Consider the following 17,728-nt stretch of genomic DNA (forward strand, 5'->3'; position numbering starts at 1 on the left):
ACATTGGTGTCTAATCCAATGTGTGTTCACAGGACTGGATCCATCATGACCCTGACCAGGATAAAGCACTTACTTCAAAGGAATGAATGAATGTAAAAATGGTAACATACAGTACAGCTCTCATACTGTTGGTGTGATGTATAGTGACCAATTAGTAGAAAAAAGCCAACAGAGAAATGGAATAACAGAACAAGCTGGGGCAATCCAAGTACTAGAGCAATTCAGATGATAATAATCTAATAAGGAATATTTTGAAATAATCCAATTATAGTTCAGGGGGTATCATAAAAGTTATCTCTCATAAGACAAGCACAGCAATGAGCAGTACCTGTTGTGTAAACCACATTTTTAATCAAAATGTAGAAGGTGTGGGCTAGAACTTATCATTGTTTTATTAAAATACTTTAATATTGGAATGAAGTGTATCTCTACACTCTGGGAACACCTACTCACATTCAACCTCTGTGGCCTAATGATTACCAGTTCCACCCTTATGAAGCTGTTCCATATTCAATGTAATCACCACAGACTATAAAAGAATTCCCACGTTAGTAATTCCTGGTGAGGTCTTGCTATTTTATTCGATTGGGCACTGTTGAGCCGTTTGCAGTCTCTTGTGTAAATCCGGAAGATGGTGCTGGAACGTTTGCTTGGGAGGTATTCAGCAGCATCATCTAAGAAGATCAGTTCTACCAGCACCTGATGCATAAAAATGATGAAAACTTGAAAGCTTAAAATTTGACAAATTATTGTCCGAACTCTTTCATAACATATTGATAAAGGGAACATGGCTCCTTTCATTTTATCACCCATACTATAAGTGCAACATTACTCACTGAAGCCCATTTTGCAAAAATAAATAAATAAATAAATAAATAATCTGTGAGAAGCCACAACATTTCTGCACATTTCAGCTAAACATATGGTTTTTCAAAGATGACAGACAAGCTATTCCTAGCAGCTTAGAGAGAGCTGCAAAATGAAATCATTATGTGGCACACATTTCAAAACCGCCACCGTTACTTTAAGAGATCAGAGTGTTTAAATCTCAATGTAAATTGCACAGGAAGGGCGCAGACTGCATGAAGTCTCACCTTAGCTCAAAGAAGGGATCTCAACTCCTACGCCAACATTTTATAATGGAAGAAACTCTACTCTGCACTTTAATTACTTGATGCTGCTTACCATGCATCAGCCTGTGCCTCGTGCGTCTACTGTATGCCTTTATGACAGCACAAATAACAGTTTGCTTCTAAGCTTTAACAGCTGCGCCTGGCAATCAAATGTGTTATTCAGGAGTACATTTATTCTACTTCACATGAAGTGTGACTCAGACATTTAATCAGAAAGGCTCATATTTATATGAATTTATGTTACAACGTAATTGTTCTTACGAGTCATAAACAAAACAGAGACAAGCCTAACACTTTTCTTTGACATTTTCGTTTCATTTGTTAAAATATTTTCAGAGATGCACTTGTTGGTGTGCATCAGCAAGTTTTCCTTCTGACCAAATAAGAGCCACATAGAATAGTTTTGATTGATTTAATTGATTAAACAAGTGTAATCAGCATGACTCCTGCTTGCTTGGAATGAGAACCGGCGGCTACACTGGCGCTTTGCAGGAAGGATTGATTACTGCTCAGTCCTATTGGACTCGAAAGCTGGTGCTTCTACCAACTCCCAATGTATCTGTAAAAGTGCTGTATCACCTGACTCACGACTCTGATCCAAACATCTTTGTAATACACTCAATATCACATTGTTAGTAAAATAAAAAAAAATAACCTTATTACCCAACTGACAGGCTTTAACACTTAACTGACTAATACAAAAATTTTCAACTGATCTCCTTGTCCATGTTTACTATTGTCAAAAAGAATTAGCAATCACAGAATAGGTTTCAAAGTGGGGAAAAAAAAGCCATTTCAAATTAAGAGTAATGGTACAACTTACATATGCAACTGAATGTGATTAACTGCAATCATGATTCAGTAAGAATTGATCTCCTTTTGCTCACATTATAAGATTTTTATAAATGTTTGCAATCACTTTAGCATCAATCACCATCTGAGACACTTGATATTGATTTCTTAGTTTGTGTTGATGCACTGAAAGTGAATCAGCTGAAATTCCCCTTAATTCATAATAAATATATAAAATTAGAAAGTAAAACTATTTTGGAAGCTGCTGGACCGAGGATATGTTCAAAATACACTGCTTTAAAGATAAAACGCATAAAACAATATAAATCATGTTAACTGTTTTTGTTTTATGGCTACTTAAAGGTAGCTTGTGTAGTATCTGCACTAATTACACTTAATACATTTGGACCATGCTCTGAAAAGGAACACTACAACAAACCCTGTAAATCAGGTGATAAAGTGATGGGTCTTAATGGAAAGTGTCTAATAGAAGTACTCATTATGCTCATCCTTAACAAATACATTGCTCACAGACAGAAACACTGAGACTGTTACAGGAATTGGAAGGAGATGAAACAGGATTCCATCAATCAAGTCATTCATTTGGTTGGAATACTGGAATATGAAGCTGCTTTTGTATGGAGCGGCATAAGCATTTAAATACAACGATAGTATAGATAGTATAAAGTACTATCTATATTGTACACCTGCCATCATACCTTTTGTTAAGTGTGCTTATGGTATTTCATATAGGATCATGGAACTGGAAGCTGTGTCTTTTTGTATTAAAATACAGTATAAATATTCACCCCAACAGAAAACAAAAATAGTGCAATGGATCTCAAAGTGGGGTCTGTGCAGCATAGTCAGGGAGTCAGTGATTTGTTTTTGTTGTTGTTTTCTGGTTACTAGTCATGGAAATCACAAGCTACCATTACCAAATGTACACTATGGCTAAATATTTGCTGACACCGTCCCTTCACACCCTTGTATGCTTTTTCCACTTTCCACTTTTTGATGTTATAATAAAACTCTTCCAGAAATATTTTGGAGTATGGCAGTTGGGATTTGCCTAAGCAGTACTGAGTTCACACACTGCTGTTGGGTGAGGAGGCATGCAGTACAGTCTGAATTTCAGTTTATCCCAGTGGCACTCAGTGGGGTTGAGGTCAGGGCTCTGAGCAGGTCATTTGTGTTCTTCCAGTCCAAACTTGACAAACCACATATAAGGTCCTCGCTTTACACACAGTGACACTGTCATGCAGGAACAGGTTGGGCCCCTTAGTTCCCTGATAAAGGGAAATTGTAATGCTCCAGCATAGAAAGACAACTGTTTGCTTCCAACATTGTGACAACAGTATGAGGAAGAACCACACATGGGTGTGATGGTCAGGTGTCTTCACAGTTCTGGTTATATAGTGTCTGATATTATATAAGTTATATAACAGTCATCTATTACATTACATTATAAAGCGGTTTACAAAACTCAAAAACAAGTCTGCCAAAATAATGTGAACCTAATGTGTCCTGTCAGTGAAAATTTCAGAAATCGAATATTTTCGATTTCATATAATTTACTGTACACATTTAAATAATATTCATAAAATGAATGTCATTAGAGGATCAGTAGAATTTATTTTAAAATAAAAAGTGTCCCGTGGTACAAAACGTCTGAGAACTCTTGCATTGGTACTGAGCTTCAGCCAGCAGCTTCTCGCTTTAGTCTCTCCAGAACCTCCTCTTGACTAATGGATGCAGTGACTTTAATGACTTTTTCTCTGGATTTACTGCCCTGTAATAATACAACAATGCAAATAAGAATGGGACGATGAAACAGATCAGGTAATGCAAATATCCACACCTATATGCCACATCATTGATGTGCACTATATTGCCAAATGTTTTGGGACACCCCTCAAAATCAAAATTTTCAAGGGTTGAGCTTGGCCCCTTCGTTCCAGTGAAAGGAACTCTTAATGCTTCAGCATACCAAGACATTTTGGACAATTTCATGCTCCCAAATTTGTGGGAACAGTTTGGGGATGACCCCTTCCTGTTCCAACATGACTACGCACCAGTGCACAAAGCAGATGAGCGAGTTTGGTGTGGAGGAACTCGAATGGCCTGACCTCAACCTGACAGAACACCACTGGGATGAATTAGAGCAGAGACTGTGAGCTAAGCCTTCTCGTCCCACATCAGTGGGCCATTTCAAAACTGGGACGTCTACCTTTACATGCACATGAATGTAATATGGAGTTGGCCCGCCCTTTGCAGCTTTAACTCTTCTGGAAAGGCTTTCCACAAAGTTAAGGAGTGTGTTTATGGGAATTTTTGACCATTCCACTAGATACGCATTTGTGAGGTCAGGCACTGATGTGGGACGAGAAGGTCTGGCTCGCAATCTCTGCTCCATCATCCCACAGGTGTTCTATCGGGTTGAGGTCAGGACTCACTGACTCAAACTCGCTCATCCATGTCTTTATGGACCTTGCTTTGTGCACTGGTGTGCAGTTATATTGGAACCGGAAGGGGTCATCCCCAAACTGTTCCCACAAAGTTGGGAGCATGAAATGGAGTTCCTTTACAGGGCCAAACCCAGCCCCTGAATTCAGTGATTTGGAGGGGTGTCCTAAAACCTTTGGCAATATAATGCATGCATACCTTATCCAGCGTGACCTCACTCTTCTTCAGCACCAGCACTTTGCACAGATAGCGCACGAGCTCCGCGTTGGCCTCGCCGTCTGTGGGAGGTGCAGCAATAGCGACCCCCACTGCCTCCGAGCTCACATCTACACCCAAAAACACTGGCATTACACCAACAGGGCAGGCAAGATGTGTATGAACACGTACTAAAATCTGAGGGCAGAAACACTGACCGGTGACGGCATTTTGCTTTGCTCCAGGCTTGGCGTGTATTGATATTGCAAGTCCGCCGTCTTTAAGCGTGGAAACTGGACCGGTCGGCGTTTCAGGCTGCTTCTTCGCCTGAGAGTCTTTGCTCTAATAATGAGACATAATACAATAAATAACAAAAACAAGTCACAAATCTACACGCATAGTTCACATCAGTTAGTTATGTATGTGTATACCATTAAGCTGATAAACTATAAGCACCTCAGATAGTGGAACCCTACCGTTTTGTCCTTCTTTGGCATCTTGTTTATAAGAGAAACTCCTCTGCAGGGAGACTTTACTGTAACAGAAGAACACAGACTAAATAACGCTACTCTCATCAAACCATGCCGCAAACGGTACATGGACTACACTGAAGTCTCACTAAATAAACCACATAATAAATTACCGCACTATAAAAACTAGCTAGCTAGTTAGCAAAACACTGCTACATGTAAACTGGACGCCAACGCATTGCGCACGCGCTGAAAACGCGTGCATTTCAGCGTCAACATTGCGCCGCACGTACGCAGACGCGTGAATCGCTACATAAACAGCCTAATGCGGTTGTTCTCAAACTTTGATTTTTTTTTTCAGTATTAGGCCAAACCACGGACACCTTCAGGAAGATGATAAAGCAAAATAATCATATATTAAACACATTATGTATGTACCATCGGATTTAGTAGATGTATTAGGTTTTTATTCCTGAATTTTCCAAGTGACAGTTTACCAGCATACACAGATCAGGCATAACATTATGACCACCTGCCTAATATTGTGTTGGTCCCCCTTTTGCTGCCAAAACAGCCCTGACCCCTCATGCACTGTGTATTCGGACACCTTTCTATCAGAACCAGCATTAACTTCTTCAGCAATTTGAGCAACAGTAGCTCGTCTGTTGGATCGGATCACACGGGCCAGCCTTCTCTCCCTTCGTGCATCAATGAGCCTTGACCGCCCATGACCCTGTCGCCGGTTCACCACTGTTCCTTCCTTGGACCACTTTTGATAGATACTGACCACTGCAGACCGGGAACACCAAACAAGAGCTGTAGTTTTGGAGATGCTCTGATCCAGTTGTCTAGCCATCACAATTTGGCCCTTGTCAAACTCACTCAAATCCTTACACTTGCTCATTTTTCCTGCTTCTAACACTTCAACTTTGAGGATAAAATGTTCCCTTGCTGCCTAATGGTGCCATGATGAGGAGATAATCAGTGTTATTCACTTCACATGTCACTACTCATAATGTTATGGCTGATCGGTGTATACTTTTGAATATTTAATATTTTTATATAATTTATTTTATATCCTCCAGGGTCTCTGGTTCAATCCTGAGGTTTTGTTGTGCATATTTATCCTATGTTTGTGTGTGTGTTTCCTCTGGGTTCTCTGTTTTTCCCTGACAAAGAAAGCAGATACATCGCTCATATGTGTGAATGCTTGTGTTTTGCCCTGTGACAGAGTGGAGTCCCATTCTGGGCAAATTCTCCTGCCTTCCACTAGTGTTACCAGAAAAAGTAAAGTTGTCTGGGAACTTAATGAAATAATGTTATACCTGTTCAACTTAGGTAACTAAGTAATTATACTACGCAATTATATTGTTGCTATTTTAACAAATGAATATGTATGTAAGTAATTGTATTAAATTGTAAGTAATTATAATCTTCATCAACACCACATTATTAAAAAATAATTATGAGAATTAGGGTCCCCCTAGTTATACAACCACTATCCTTCAGCATCATTATCTTAATAAAACCAATATCAAAACATATTAACCTCTCTCTTATGACAACAACTGTTTAAGTAGTTCTGGTAGATAGGAACATGAATCATTCATCTATTACTCCTGCTGCTCATTTTTTAAACATTTATACATATTGGTCTCCTTTTTCTATCATAAACTTCAGCACTAAGTTTGAGGTCCCTCCCAGTTCTTTAAATATGAGTTCTCCTGTCCCTCCTCCAGCCTATGCAGGAGAGACGCAGTGCTTCAGACAACAAACACTTTCACTCACTCCACAAACTCCAGTCTTCAGCACATGAGCATCAGGCGTGTTTTTGCCCAGTTTAGCAGCATTAAACATCTCTTCTGGATGTGTACTGCAGTTTAATTTACAGACTAAACTGTTATTGGAATAGATAGTCCTAATGGAACATATCTCAAGCCAAGAAGCAGATGAAAATCCTTATCTCTGGTAAGGCTTTGTTACTTTCCACTTTCTACTTTCATACATTACTCGGACATTTCTCATTTTATTAGACTACTAAACCTGAGAATATCCATGTATTCCTTTGTAGATGTTGCTTAAAGCAAGGTCAAAACTATTGAAAAAAATATTTGTAATGATAGGAAAGTTGTGCTTAAAATCGATATAGTCGAGATGCTCAGTACTTATCCTTCAAGACTAGACTTGTCTCAGCACAGACACACATTCTGTAGTACATAATTTCATGTGTGTGGTTCACCTTTTAACCTATTCATTTTCTTTTACACTGTCAACAGTAACAGAATTTCTTCTATTGTGTTGTTTACAAGTGTAAGCAATTTCGGTAATTGTAACATTCTCTGGCCTATATTGTATGTCTCTATATTTAAAAAAAACAATAGCATTTAATGTATAATTATGAATGTTGTCTTGCTAGTTTTCAGAGAACACCATCTTTTCGGCGCAAATGGAGAAAACGCTATGGGGGTTTGGATGGAAACAAACTGCTGGAGCCAAATAAGGAGGAAGACATGAGAGGTATAGAAAAACAATCTGTTCTGCTCAAACGTATAATTTGGAAATGATCCGTGTGGCTTTACACGCTGTGATTTTCATGGACAGTTTCTAAACGTGGGTGTAGTTTCAGGTATAATTTGTCTTTTCACACACATCAAGAGCCAGATGTTTTAAACCAAATGCCAGTTTGATCTACAAGATTAAAGACTGATCCCCGATCAGCAGAAATAAGGATGTTTACCAAGAATGCTGCTGTACAGTGTGCCTCTTTTAACTGTGGTTTGAGCTGGGAAAGAAAAGTGGGTGTGTTTCCAGGAGAGAAATCAACACAACATAGTGATGTTGTGTCTGTGCATAAATAAGTAATCACACATTTTTGTATGTTTTTAAAAAGGAATTTGCACTTATCCTTTAACCTGAATGAGGAGTCATAACTGATAGGATATTTATATTTATATTTAAGATGGGAACAGTTATGAGTTTTATTAGTTTTTATTAGTGAATTTACTAACAAATGGTTGACTTATTACAATTCTAATCTAATTCTAAGGGAAAGTGGTAGCTCAGTGGTTAAGGCATAAGGCTACTTACGTTAAGGTTGTAGTTCAAATCCTAGGACCACCAAGCTGCCACAGCTGGGCCCCTGAGCAAGGCCCGTAACCCTCAACTGCTTAGTTGTATAAATTAGATGAATGTAAGTAAATGCTTTGTATACGGGTGTCTGCCAAATGCCACAAATGTAAAGCTAATCTTCTTATTGATCTCTCTATTGAGCCATCCTGTTTTGCTCTGATTTCTGAAAGTACTCAAAATTATTATTATTATTATTATTATTAAAATTAAATATTCCGAGTTCATGGGTTGAATTCAAATGTGCCACTATAATTATTCAATATTTTGAGCTATGTGATATGAGTTCTCTCTTTATGAGATGCACCTCTTCCCTGATAAATTTCAGCTTTTTATTTATTCTCTCAAGCCAAGAGTCCAAAGGGTTTGCAGTGCTGTTTAATTAAATATCTGGAACATGCCAGTATAGCTAGGCAACTTCCTATGAATGGATTATTTGATGGGTCGATTTTGGTCCTTTGAAAGGCTTTTGTAGATTTCACATTACTATTACAACAGTGCGGAGCTTAAAATAAAGCTGAAAATAAAGCAATCATACAACAGAAAAGCAGAAATGATTATTTTAAACTATAGAGAATGGTGCAAACAACCCTGTTAAAAGATTGTCAGTAGTTAAATGTGGAAAATAAGGCAGCTTCAAGAATCACTGAAAACAGATCATAGATCATACAACAAAGTGGGTCCATATTTGTTTTAACAGTCACTTTTGTACTTTCCTTTGTACAAGAAAACTTCACAATTGCAGCTGAGATTGAAAATAGAAATTACAATCATAACCCACACACCAAGCTCCGGATGTTTGCAGTTTTATTATGCAATTGCTTGGAATTCAGAGGTTTTGGGAGGGGACCACATCTTGGCTAACAATATCAAAAAACTTGTGACCTACATCGTACAATAACCTAGTCGCATATCCTCTCACCAAATCCTTTCTTAAGTCTCCTTCTAAGGGCAGTTTTTAGATCTCTACTGTGTGAAGTAATGAATATCAGAGCATTCATTCTTTTTTTCCCTGTTTAGAGAATGGTGTGATGACAGATGGCCTCTCTGAAAGGAATGCCGCCCCTGTGAAGAGTGCAGAAGCTCAGGTGCCTGTGTACAAGCTCTGTCCTGCTCAGCCTGCCACTGCTACATCAACTCTCCTACAATGCAGATGAAGCCTAAAACATGGCCATACAAACTTTTTTTAAAACCCTGAGGGATGAAAACAATATAACAATATGATACTATTTCAGCACAGCCATAGGCTATTTCTTCCTGTACTGCTTTATGTAAAATGAGATTCTAAATATAAAACACAATTCCTCACTAGGAGTTTCAGTGGATACTTATATACTAATAAATTATAATGTATGGCACAAAGTCGCATTGTAGGTGGTAATATATAAACCTAAAGAAGCCTGCCTGTGCAAGAGACTATGCTGACATGTCCTGTAATAAAAACCACTGCTCCAGGCACCTCTTGTTGCTGTTGTCAGCTGGCAACATACTCGTCAGCCATCAGGTTACCTTGTAAAGGTAACTATTAGTTTTTCCCTGTGCAGCACCTACAATTATTTAGACATCAAAGACATCAAAGTAAGTCTGGTTGTGGTTTTAAAGGCTGTAGAGTTGTGTACAATATAAACAGTGTGGATTTAATGCACTGTAAGTACTTTAAGATAATCTAATCTGAGTCTCACTGTTTTACCTAGACCGGTGCTAGACCTATTTTTTGGAATTAAAAAAGGGAAAATCTTCTGGCATTTTTATGAGAGTAGTAGGAGTGCTATGAAATGTTATTTCCCTTTATAGCTCTGCTTTGAGTGTCGTGTTGTTTGTAATGTTTCTAGGAGAGCAGCATTGCAGAGAATATTTCAACTCCTGTGCCAAGAAAAGCTGTGCCATCTCAGAGACCTGTCAACTATCTGCCTCCAGGATCAACAGGTAGAGATCTAGAAAGGAATGATAGCTGTGGAAAATCTACAGTATGATAATCATACAACCCGGAATTACTGTTTCTTATATATGAAGGTGTCTGTTCATGATTTGTGTTGGTTTAATATTTTTCAAAAAGGACATCATTAAAGCAATACTTCATCCTCCAAGCAGTTTCCAGCTAATTATCTATCCACAGTATTTGTATTTTATGTGCATTTATCACAAACTAGAATTTCAAACTACGAAGTTTGTTGTAGGATTTTCAAGGACGTTTGTCTGATAATAATGTTGTTCTACTAATGTTGTTCTGATAATACTGCTGCTAAAATAAAAAGATATTTTTTTTCTACAGGTATACAACATCTTGTCTATCCTACATGTTTTCTAATTGGCTTAGTATATTAAGAACAATAATAATATTATTAATAAGCTTTTTCTTAAAGAAAAAATGTTCCTTATGAGCACAGATCAAATTTAATCTCCGGCACAAGAACTTTTTTTATCTATTTATAAATATAAATTTTTATCATCGCCCAATTACAATGTCGCTCACTGTTGCCCAGCTTTACCATCATTTATCAACAATGGTGGCACAAAAGTCCTTCAGGCAGAACCAGAGAGAACGCTCACTGCTCAGCCCTGGCCAAGCATCAGCAGGACTGAGGTCCAGCATAGCCAATCCAAGAGAAAAGTGTGAGGCTCATCTCTCGTTTACAAATCTTTGACCCTGGTTAAAATCTACTTAAAGTATCTTTATTGCCACTGAGGTGTTTTTGTGACGCACATCTTGTCCCCGGCTTTCTGTAGAGCTGCTGACGTGCTATTTGACAGCTTCGCCTCCGGAGGAAGAGTCGGCACCAATCATTTCTTTGAGGTATTTGAGAAAGGCATTACCTGTCAAGCCCTGAATAACACACATTTTCAGGAAATCTTAGATGTTTTGTATTTTTTTCTCAACAGACCCTGTGGTGCTCTGGCATTTTAAGAACTGACCCACGGATTAAGGATTGCTATGCGCTGATGAAAAAACTGCAGGATGCCGATGGGACAGTGGATAGGAACACTTTCCAAAGGTCTCATAAAAGAGTCTTCAGTTCAGTTTAGTCTTCACACAAAAATTAATTGGATGTTATATACTCACTGTACATTGTGACAATGGCTGTACTGTTTTGTGGCCATCTCGCAGGTGTGTGACAGGCTTTGTATCTTTCATTCTGAAAGCGGTGCAAGGGAGATTTGTCGTTCCAGATTTCTGTATGTTTGCCGAGGAGACCCAAAAATTGTTCATTAAATGTAAACAACTTTCTTCCGTAGAGGTGTGTATGTAATTTCAGCGTTACTGAATCAAGTTACTTTGTTATTTAGTGTAAATATGTACAAAATTATGCACAATAAATTCAGTATAATATGTGTTATCAAATACAGGACAAGCAATAATTATAACATCTTTACATTACTCCCTAAAATCAGTCTGCACTGTGTCCTAGGAAACAAAACCTGTTACTATTGATTTCGACAGTATAACAAATCTAATTTTTGACAGGAGAAGGAAGACAACAGCAAGGCCAGTGGAAAGTGGGGGTTTTCAATCTGCACAGTGGATGGGCAGAGGTATTGAAGTAAAATATCTAACGTTTTGTCATTCAATTCAAGATTTCCCCATAAAAACCCTAGCAATCCTTGATTATTTTCTATCCAAAGCAATCTACACTCTAATTGGTAACTGTCATTTAATTGAAATGCTCTGAGTTGATGGATGAGATTTAGAATATGCTGAAATAAGCTCTAAATATGTAAAGATGCTTTTTGTATTATTTTGGCTGTAGGCTCTCTCTCGGGGACTGGAACGAGCCATGTGTTCTGGGAGAGATTGCTTGGCCTCTTATTTATGCACTTGCCGTGGATCAACTTGGAGTTGACCGTGTCCATAGACATGTCGGAGTGGAGGAGTATGCAAAATATGAGTCCCCCTTTACCCTGAGCAAACAAGGTAACACCAAACGACAAGCACTGGACTATACATTGATTCCATTTGTAAGATCAAATCAATCCCTGCCTGTGTGTAAGGTTTTTCTCTTGATAGATTCAAGTCCAATGCTATACTACAATGTATTTTTAATGTAGACTCACAAAGAAGTTTGTCATTTAGTTCATCAGCTTAGCTTAATTGGTGTTTGGGAAAAGGTAAAACATGTAGACTGTTGATGTGGTTATTTTAATTGATCATTCTGGATCATTCTGGTTGCAGGTGTCCCTCACACTCCCCTGACAGAGACAGGAGCTATTGTATGTGCATCGCTGCTGCAGGTGCAGACTTGAGTTTAATTTAACTCATTGCCATCTTGTGCATTATTATTACTATGTGTATAATCATACACATCACATCCAAATAACCACCATAAGCCCCCGCAAAAAAATCATTTACTCTACATGTTGATTGTTTCTTTCCTTTAGCAGTTAACACTGAGGCAAGTTACAGAGGAAGAGGAGAAATATGAGTCGGTATGTATGCTACATGAATATTTTACATTTTACTGCACACACTTTCGACTTTTTTAAATCTTCTGGTTCAGTTATATTAAAATATAGTTCATGGTTACTCCCTAATCCTAAATTTAATCGTCAGGTTTTAAATATTGTAAGAAGACTATGCAATAAGGAACATGCCAATTTAAACTGTACAAGGTAAGTGGCCTGATCATTTATTTGTAATCTTAAATAAAATGGTCCATTTGATTTCATATTGTTCGTATGACTTTAGTTATCTAGGCTTGAGGAAGGACATTATTCGTCTACATGCACTTTCATTTTATCTCCAAGAAAAGAAGGTAAGCATATTTTTAAAAATAATATAATAAGTGAAATTAAAGGCAAAACAGAAACAAGATTGTAGATGAAACAGGATAATTAATTGTAAAACACTAAACAATTACTTAACTCATTACAGTGCTTCCCAGAAGCCACTGACATAAATGCTGCACTGGAGCTCCTGTTACAGGTACTTAGTTTAACCAGTTCATTTTTACAGCACAGCAGTGTGCAAGCTCACATCTCTCATAAAATCTATTGTTTGTCTGGTTCTAAGTGTTTGTCTACAGAAGTCACATGTGAGTCTGGAGCAGCTTTAGCCGCAACTTTAGCCAATGGTGGCCTCTGCCCTATGTCAGGTGACCAGGTCCTCTCCAGCTTGGCAGTTCGCAGTACTCTGTCCATAATGCAAGTGGCAGGAATGAACAATTACTCCAGAATATTCCATTTTAAGGTGATTAGGTTGTCTTGGGTGTCTTACTGGATGTATAATTTAATTTGCTGTATGTCATTTTAAATGATTATATGTGATATGCAACACTAATTAATATTATGTGTCACAAAATACAAACTATATTTTAATATAGTTTATATTAACACAGAAACCAAAACCTAGGGGAAGAGAGGTACAGGAACAACGTCATCCTTTCAGTAGTAATAGTCTTGAATCACCCCCTGCTGGTGAAAGCCAAAACTTTTCATCCATTTCAACTGTGTTGTATCATACAGGTCTATTTTAGTTTAAATGGGGGAACAAAATTCAGCAACGGTTTTCCAAGCATAAGTATGTGGCATGTACTTTAACATGAGAAATTATCACAAACTAGAGATGTACCCAAACACGAGTACATAAAATGAAATGAAAAGATCTATTCTAAACAGATATACATATGAGATGCGCCATTCGTTTTTGTTTGTTGCTTTTTGTTTTTAACTGAAGGGCCAGAAAAGTTGACAGAGCATCAGGTTGAAACTGAAGGTTTCGATAATGACTGGGATCATGTGGGTCACATCAAAAACATTGCACAAAAGGGAGGTTTTTCTTACTTTCATGCAAGTGCAAGGGAATGGTCAGATATGAAGCTTGCAGGACAAAAAAGATGCTTCTCCGATGCTTTCAAAACATTCATTCATCCTTAGCAACAGTCTGGTCAGGCTCACCATGGTTTAAATTGGGTTGGCTGTTGTTTATATTTTTGATAAGATCTGTTTAAAATGGTTCTAACATATCTATGAGATTGATTAAGAACTTGAGTGATGTAGTTGAAGTTCACTTTTTCGTCAAACCAAGAAATAGTGTAAGTTGATTAATACAGTTTAAGTGTTTTAAAAAGGCAGGATTAAGAAACTATCTGAGCCAGAATTGCAATTTGGGCTACACCCGTTCTGGGTTTAAATGAATTACAAATGGATATTTGGAGCACTAAACAGATACAGATTGTGTTACACCCCAAGTACGTTTTATATGTGCACCCCTCAAGTTAATGTGACTCATAAACTCATGTGAGGTAAGAGATCATATTAGTCAGGAAGCATAATAGTTCTCACACTCCCTCTCAGATATCCGTGCCTGCCAAATCCAGCAGTTCTGGTATTGTGTTGATAGTAGTCCCTGGAGTGCTGGGCATCACTTGCTGGTCACCGGAGTTGGATGCATATGGAAACTCCTGGAGGGCTGTGCATTTCTGTGAGGTAAAGACCCATTTTCCAAATAGGGATATAGTACATGTGAGGTGGCTGCAGGTGCAATGCTAATCTTTTGTCTCTTTTTCAGGAGCTGGTGTCAGTTTTTCAGCTGCACAGCTTCGATATCAGGACTCCATTCAGACAGATGCTGTCCTACAGGCAGTGGAAAGTGGAGTCGGAGGTCAGCTAAACTAATTTAGAATGATTGGATGGAGACATTAATTAGTTTGTTGAAAAGCATAGACAACCCTTTGTAATCAATAGTGACATGTTTCCTTTTTTTGGTCTTATAGGGCTACCAAATCATGAACATCCTGCTGGCCGCTTATCGAGGGGACCTGCACTCGTTACGGAGGTAAAGATATTACACTGTGCTGATAATGTCATTAAAGGTGCACAAAAGGATTTATTTTGAAATAAAATAGTATAATCATTATTTTACCTTTTTCTAATGAACAATTAAATGAGACACTCATTAGTTAAGTTTCATATAGGTAATGCCAGAATTAAGCCCCTGGAAGAGAGGACTTGTATTTAATCTTGTATTTGATCTGAGAGCAATATAATTGGTCAAAAATGATACTGCTCTCCAGATACTGAGAGCTGTTATGAAATTAATTTGTTATTATTATGATTGGTCTGTTAGTGTAAAGGCCTGAGTTAGTCTGAATTATTATGTGTAATCATGAATCATGGTAAGTAATATTTTTCTTGAATATGAAAATGAATAGGACCAGTGACTCCAGTGACCCCTTTTGAAAAAGACTTAAAATTACTTAAAAACAAGCTAGTTTCTTTATTCCACAAAGCTCCAGCAGTGAGTTATTTTCGTTGGCCAATGACTTCAAATCAATACCATGATCTAACGATGCAGTTGGTTGAACACAATGACGTACATCTGCATCTAAAACGAGCATCACTCTCTGTCACTTCACACCCACTCTGAGGGCCTCTCACACCACTTAGTAATCAGGACTCATGGCATGCTAAAATGTGTCATTCCTCACCTCGGCAGGTATTTCCTCTCTGGAGCAGATGTGAATGCTGTTGATTATGATGGAAGGTCTGCGCTTCATGTGGCTGCCTCAGAGGGGCGTCTAGAGGTCATCAAGTTTCTGATGGAGAGCACCGGAACCAACTGTACACTCAAGGACAGGTAAAGTTAAAAAGACAACACTGGCTAGTGTGATTCATCATGCAAGTTGATGCACTGAAATAGATTACACTTTCATACAGCTGTACACACTTACTGACTATCTGTGATTGGACTTGTGTTGATGTTGACAGGTGGGGAAACACGGCTTTGCAGGAAGCTATAAGATGCAATCAGGGACCTGCTGTGCAGCTCCTCACAAAGTACACAGACTACAAGGAAATGTTATGAGAGTGCATCAACCCCAGACATGCAGTTTACACTTCGCAATGGTTTATGTTCTTTTTTGTATTCCCTGATTTAAGTGTTAAATGGCTGGTACCAAAATGATATGACTAAGACCTTTGATTTAGAAATGTGTGGAGGTGGGCATGAACAGTTAACATAACTAATCTATCATGCCATGGTGTATCTGAACAGAAGATCTGTAGTACCAGAGCATTAAGAAATCTAAGGTTTGGTGAGTCTAGAAGTGCAGAAATGTTGTACAGTTATCTCAGTATTTTTTATAATCCCCAAGACTCATCTGTGAGGAATAAACATTATATTCAATAACAAATGTTATATATAAAGATATATATATATAATATCTCTAATTATTACAGGGCTTAATGATAAAAGCCAATGCAGTGTACATGGTAGCTATGGAAATAAGTACACATTTGCAGTAAAAATGAATGTTTCGGACCTGATTTCACAACAGCCTCTGAACTTGCTAACACAACTGAGAGTAATGTTTTCCAAAATGCAGATTCCAATAACTGTGAAGGAGAGAAACCAAGTGTCACACACTTACAGCTAACATTCTCATGATTCATCTGCATAGCAATAGAGAGACCATTTTCTCAAACTATTTGAATGCAATCCCTGGATGAAAATATTGGACAGGAAGTCTAATGGTGTATTGAAAGCCAGCAAGGGTTTGGATCTCAGAGTTTCAGCAATAGCCAATAGAGCAGTACATGTTGCGTAAAGCCAAACTGGGAGAGGTCTAGAAGATGGTTCTGTGTGAGGAAAAGAAACTTGGCTATACTTAACACGTTACAATAAAATGTTATTTGAATTGTTTCCATAATGACTAATGTTCTGGTGATATATTTCACTGATCAGATGTTGGCATTGTCTCATTGTGGAATAAACTAGCATTTTGTCTTGTGGTTATGCTGAGGTTATTATTCCAAGTGAACAATTATTTTAAAGGTCTGAGCAATGCAGAGTGGATTTGTTATGTGGTGCAAAATGTACATGTTGATAGATAGACAGACAGACACAGATAGATAGATAGATAGATAGATAGATAGATAGATAGATAGATAGATAGATAGATAGATAGATAGATAGATAGATAGATAGATAGATAGATAGATAGATAGGCAAACTTTTGATCCTGTGTCAGATATATTACAGATACATTGCTGTAGCCAGTAATATTGCACCATTAAAGATCAGTAAATGTAAAGCAGTGAAATCTCCAGAGGATCACGATCAATGTTTTAAGATTTTTCTGGAGATGTGGAACATTTTTTTTGTTGCAATCAGCTCCTCAGGTTACATCTATACAATTCGTACAGACTGAATGAACCATAATGAATCAGTGCTCCTGTCAGCTGCAGCTTTGTAGATGTTTGATTCGAATATTATGAATGTTAGTAAGAGTAGAGCTAATTGAACTAATACACTAATAGTATTAGGTTTCTTTTTTGTTTTTCCACCGAGGACACTTTGTTTCTCTTTCCCCGTGCGGTGTCCAGTATAACCTGGACACACTGCACAGTAAGACAATATGTATGACAAATGCTAATTTTGTCACATCCCACCCTGCAGAGCAGCAAAGCACGTTTCGTGGTTCAATGCAGTGGACTATGACCAGTGCTCTATAAAGTGAAGTGAGATTCTGTTAAAGCGACGTCTTTACGCTTTGCCCACGTGCCATCGAACGTCACCTGAGAAACGGGTTCTAGCTCCCTGCGCATCCTCTG

General features: G+C 38.0%; 2 protein-coding genes across 4 annotated transcripts; one reads left to right on the top strand and one right to left on the bottom strand.

Annotated features, from left to right (window-relative positions):
* Positions 1 to 2,161: 2,161 nt before the first annotated feature.
* On the bottom strand, positions 2,162 to 5,299 carry lg08h15orf40 (linkage group 08 C15orf40 homolog). The gene is made up of 4 exons (XM_058396291.1): positions 5,063 to 5,299; positions 4,805 to 4,928; positions 4,590 to 4,717; positions 2,162 to 3,717 (listed from the first exon to the last, which is right to left on the bottom strand). The coding sequence occupies exons 1-4, from the start codon at positions 5,183 to 5,185 to the stop codon at positions 3,625 to 3,627; spliced, it is 468 nt and encodes a 155-aa protein (XP_058252274.1). The 5' UTR covers positions 5,186 to 5,299; the 3' UTR covers positions 2,162 to 3,624.
* Positions 5,300 to 6,810: 1,511 nt separating this feature from the next.
* Positions 6,811 to 17,533, top strand: glsl (glutaminase like). Of its 3 annotated transcripts, none has more exons than XM_058397925.1 (21): positions 6,811 to 7,024; positions 7,473 to 7,573; positions 9,203 to 9,270; positions 10,015 to 10,108; positions 10,666 to 10,795; positions 10,910 to 10,976; positions 11,063 to 11,175; positions 11,289 to 11,418; positions 11,646 to 11,713; positions 11,929 to 12,092; positions 12,351 to 12,409; positions 12,557 to 12,604; positions 12,729 to 12,787; positions 12,864 to 12,930; positions 13,050 to 13,100; positions 13,188 to 13,364; positions 14,471 to 14,602; positions 14,685 to 14,777; positions 14,890 to 14,951; positions 15,612 to 15,752; positions 15,884 to 17,533. In XM_058397925.1, exons 1-21 carry the CDS (start codon positions 6,978 to 6,980, stop codon positions 15,978 to 15,980), a joined length of 1,968 nt encoding a protein of 655 aa, XP_058253908.1. In that variant the 5' UTR covers positions 6,811 to 6,977; the 3' UTR covers positions 15,981 to 17,533. The 3 variants fall into 3 exon arrangements, with proteins under 3 accessions (XP_058253908.1, XP_058253909.1, XP_058253910.1); XM_058397926.1 differs by having other exon boundaries at positions 12,560 to 12,604; XM_058397927.1 differs by lacking the exon at positions 6,811 to 7,024 and adding an exon at positions 7,272 to 7,379.
* The last annotated feature ends 195 nt before the right edge of the window (positions 17,534 to 17,728 follow it).

The sequence above is a fragment of the Hemibagrus wyckioides genome, linkage group LG08 (genome assembly GCF_019097595.1).
Source record: "Hemibagrus wyckioides isolate EC202008001 linkage group LG08, SWU_Hwy_1.0, whole genome shotgun sequence".
NCBI lineage: Eukaryota > Metazoa > Chordata > Actinopteri > Siluriformes > Bagridae > Hemibagrus > Hemibagrus wyckioides.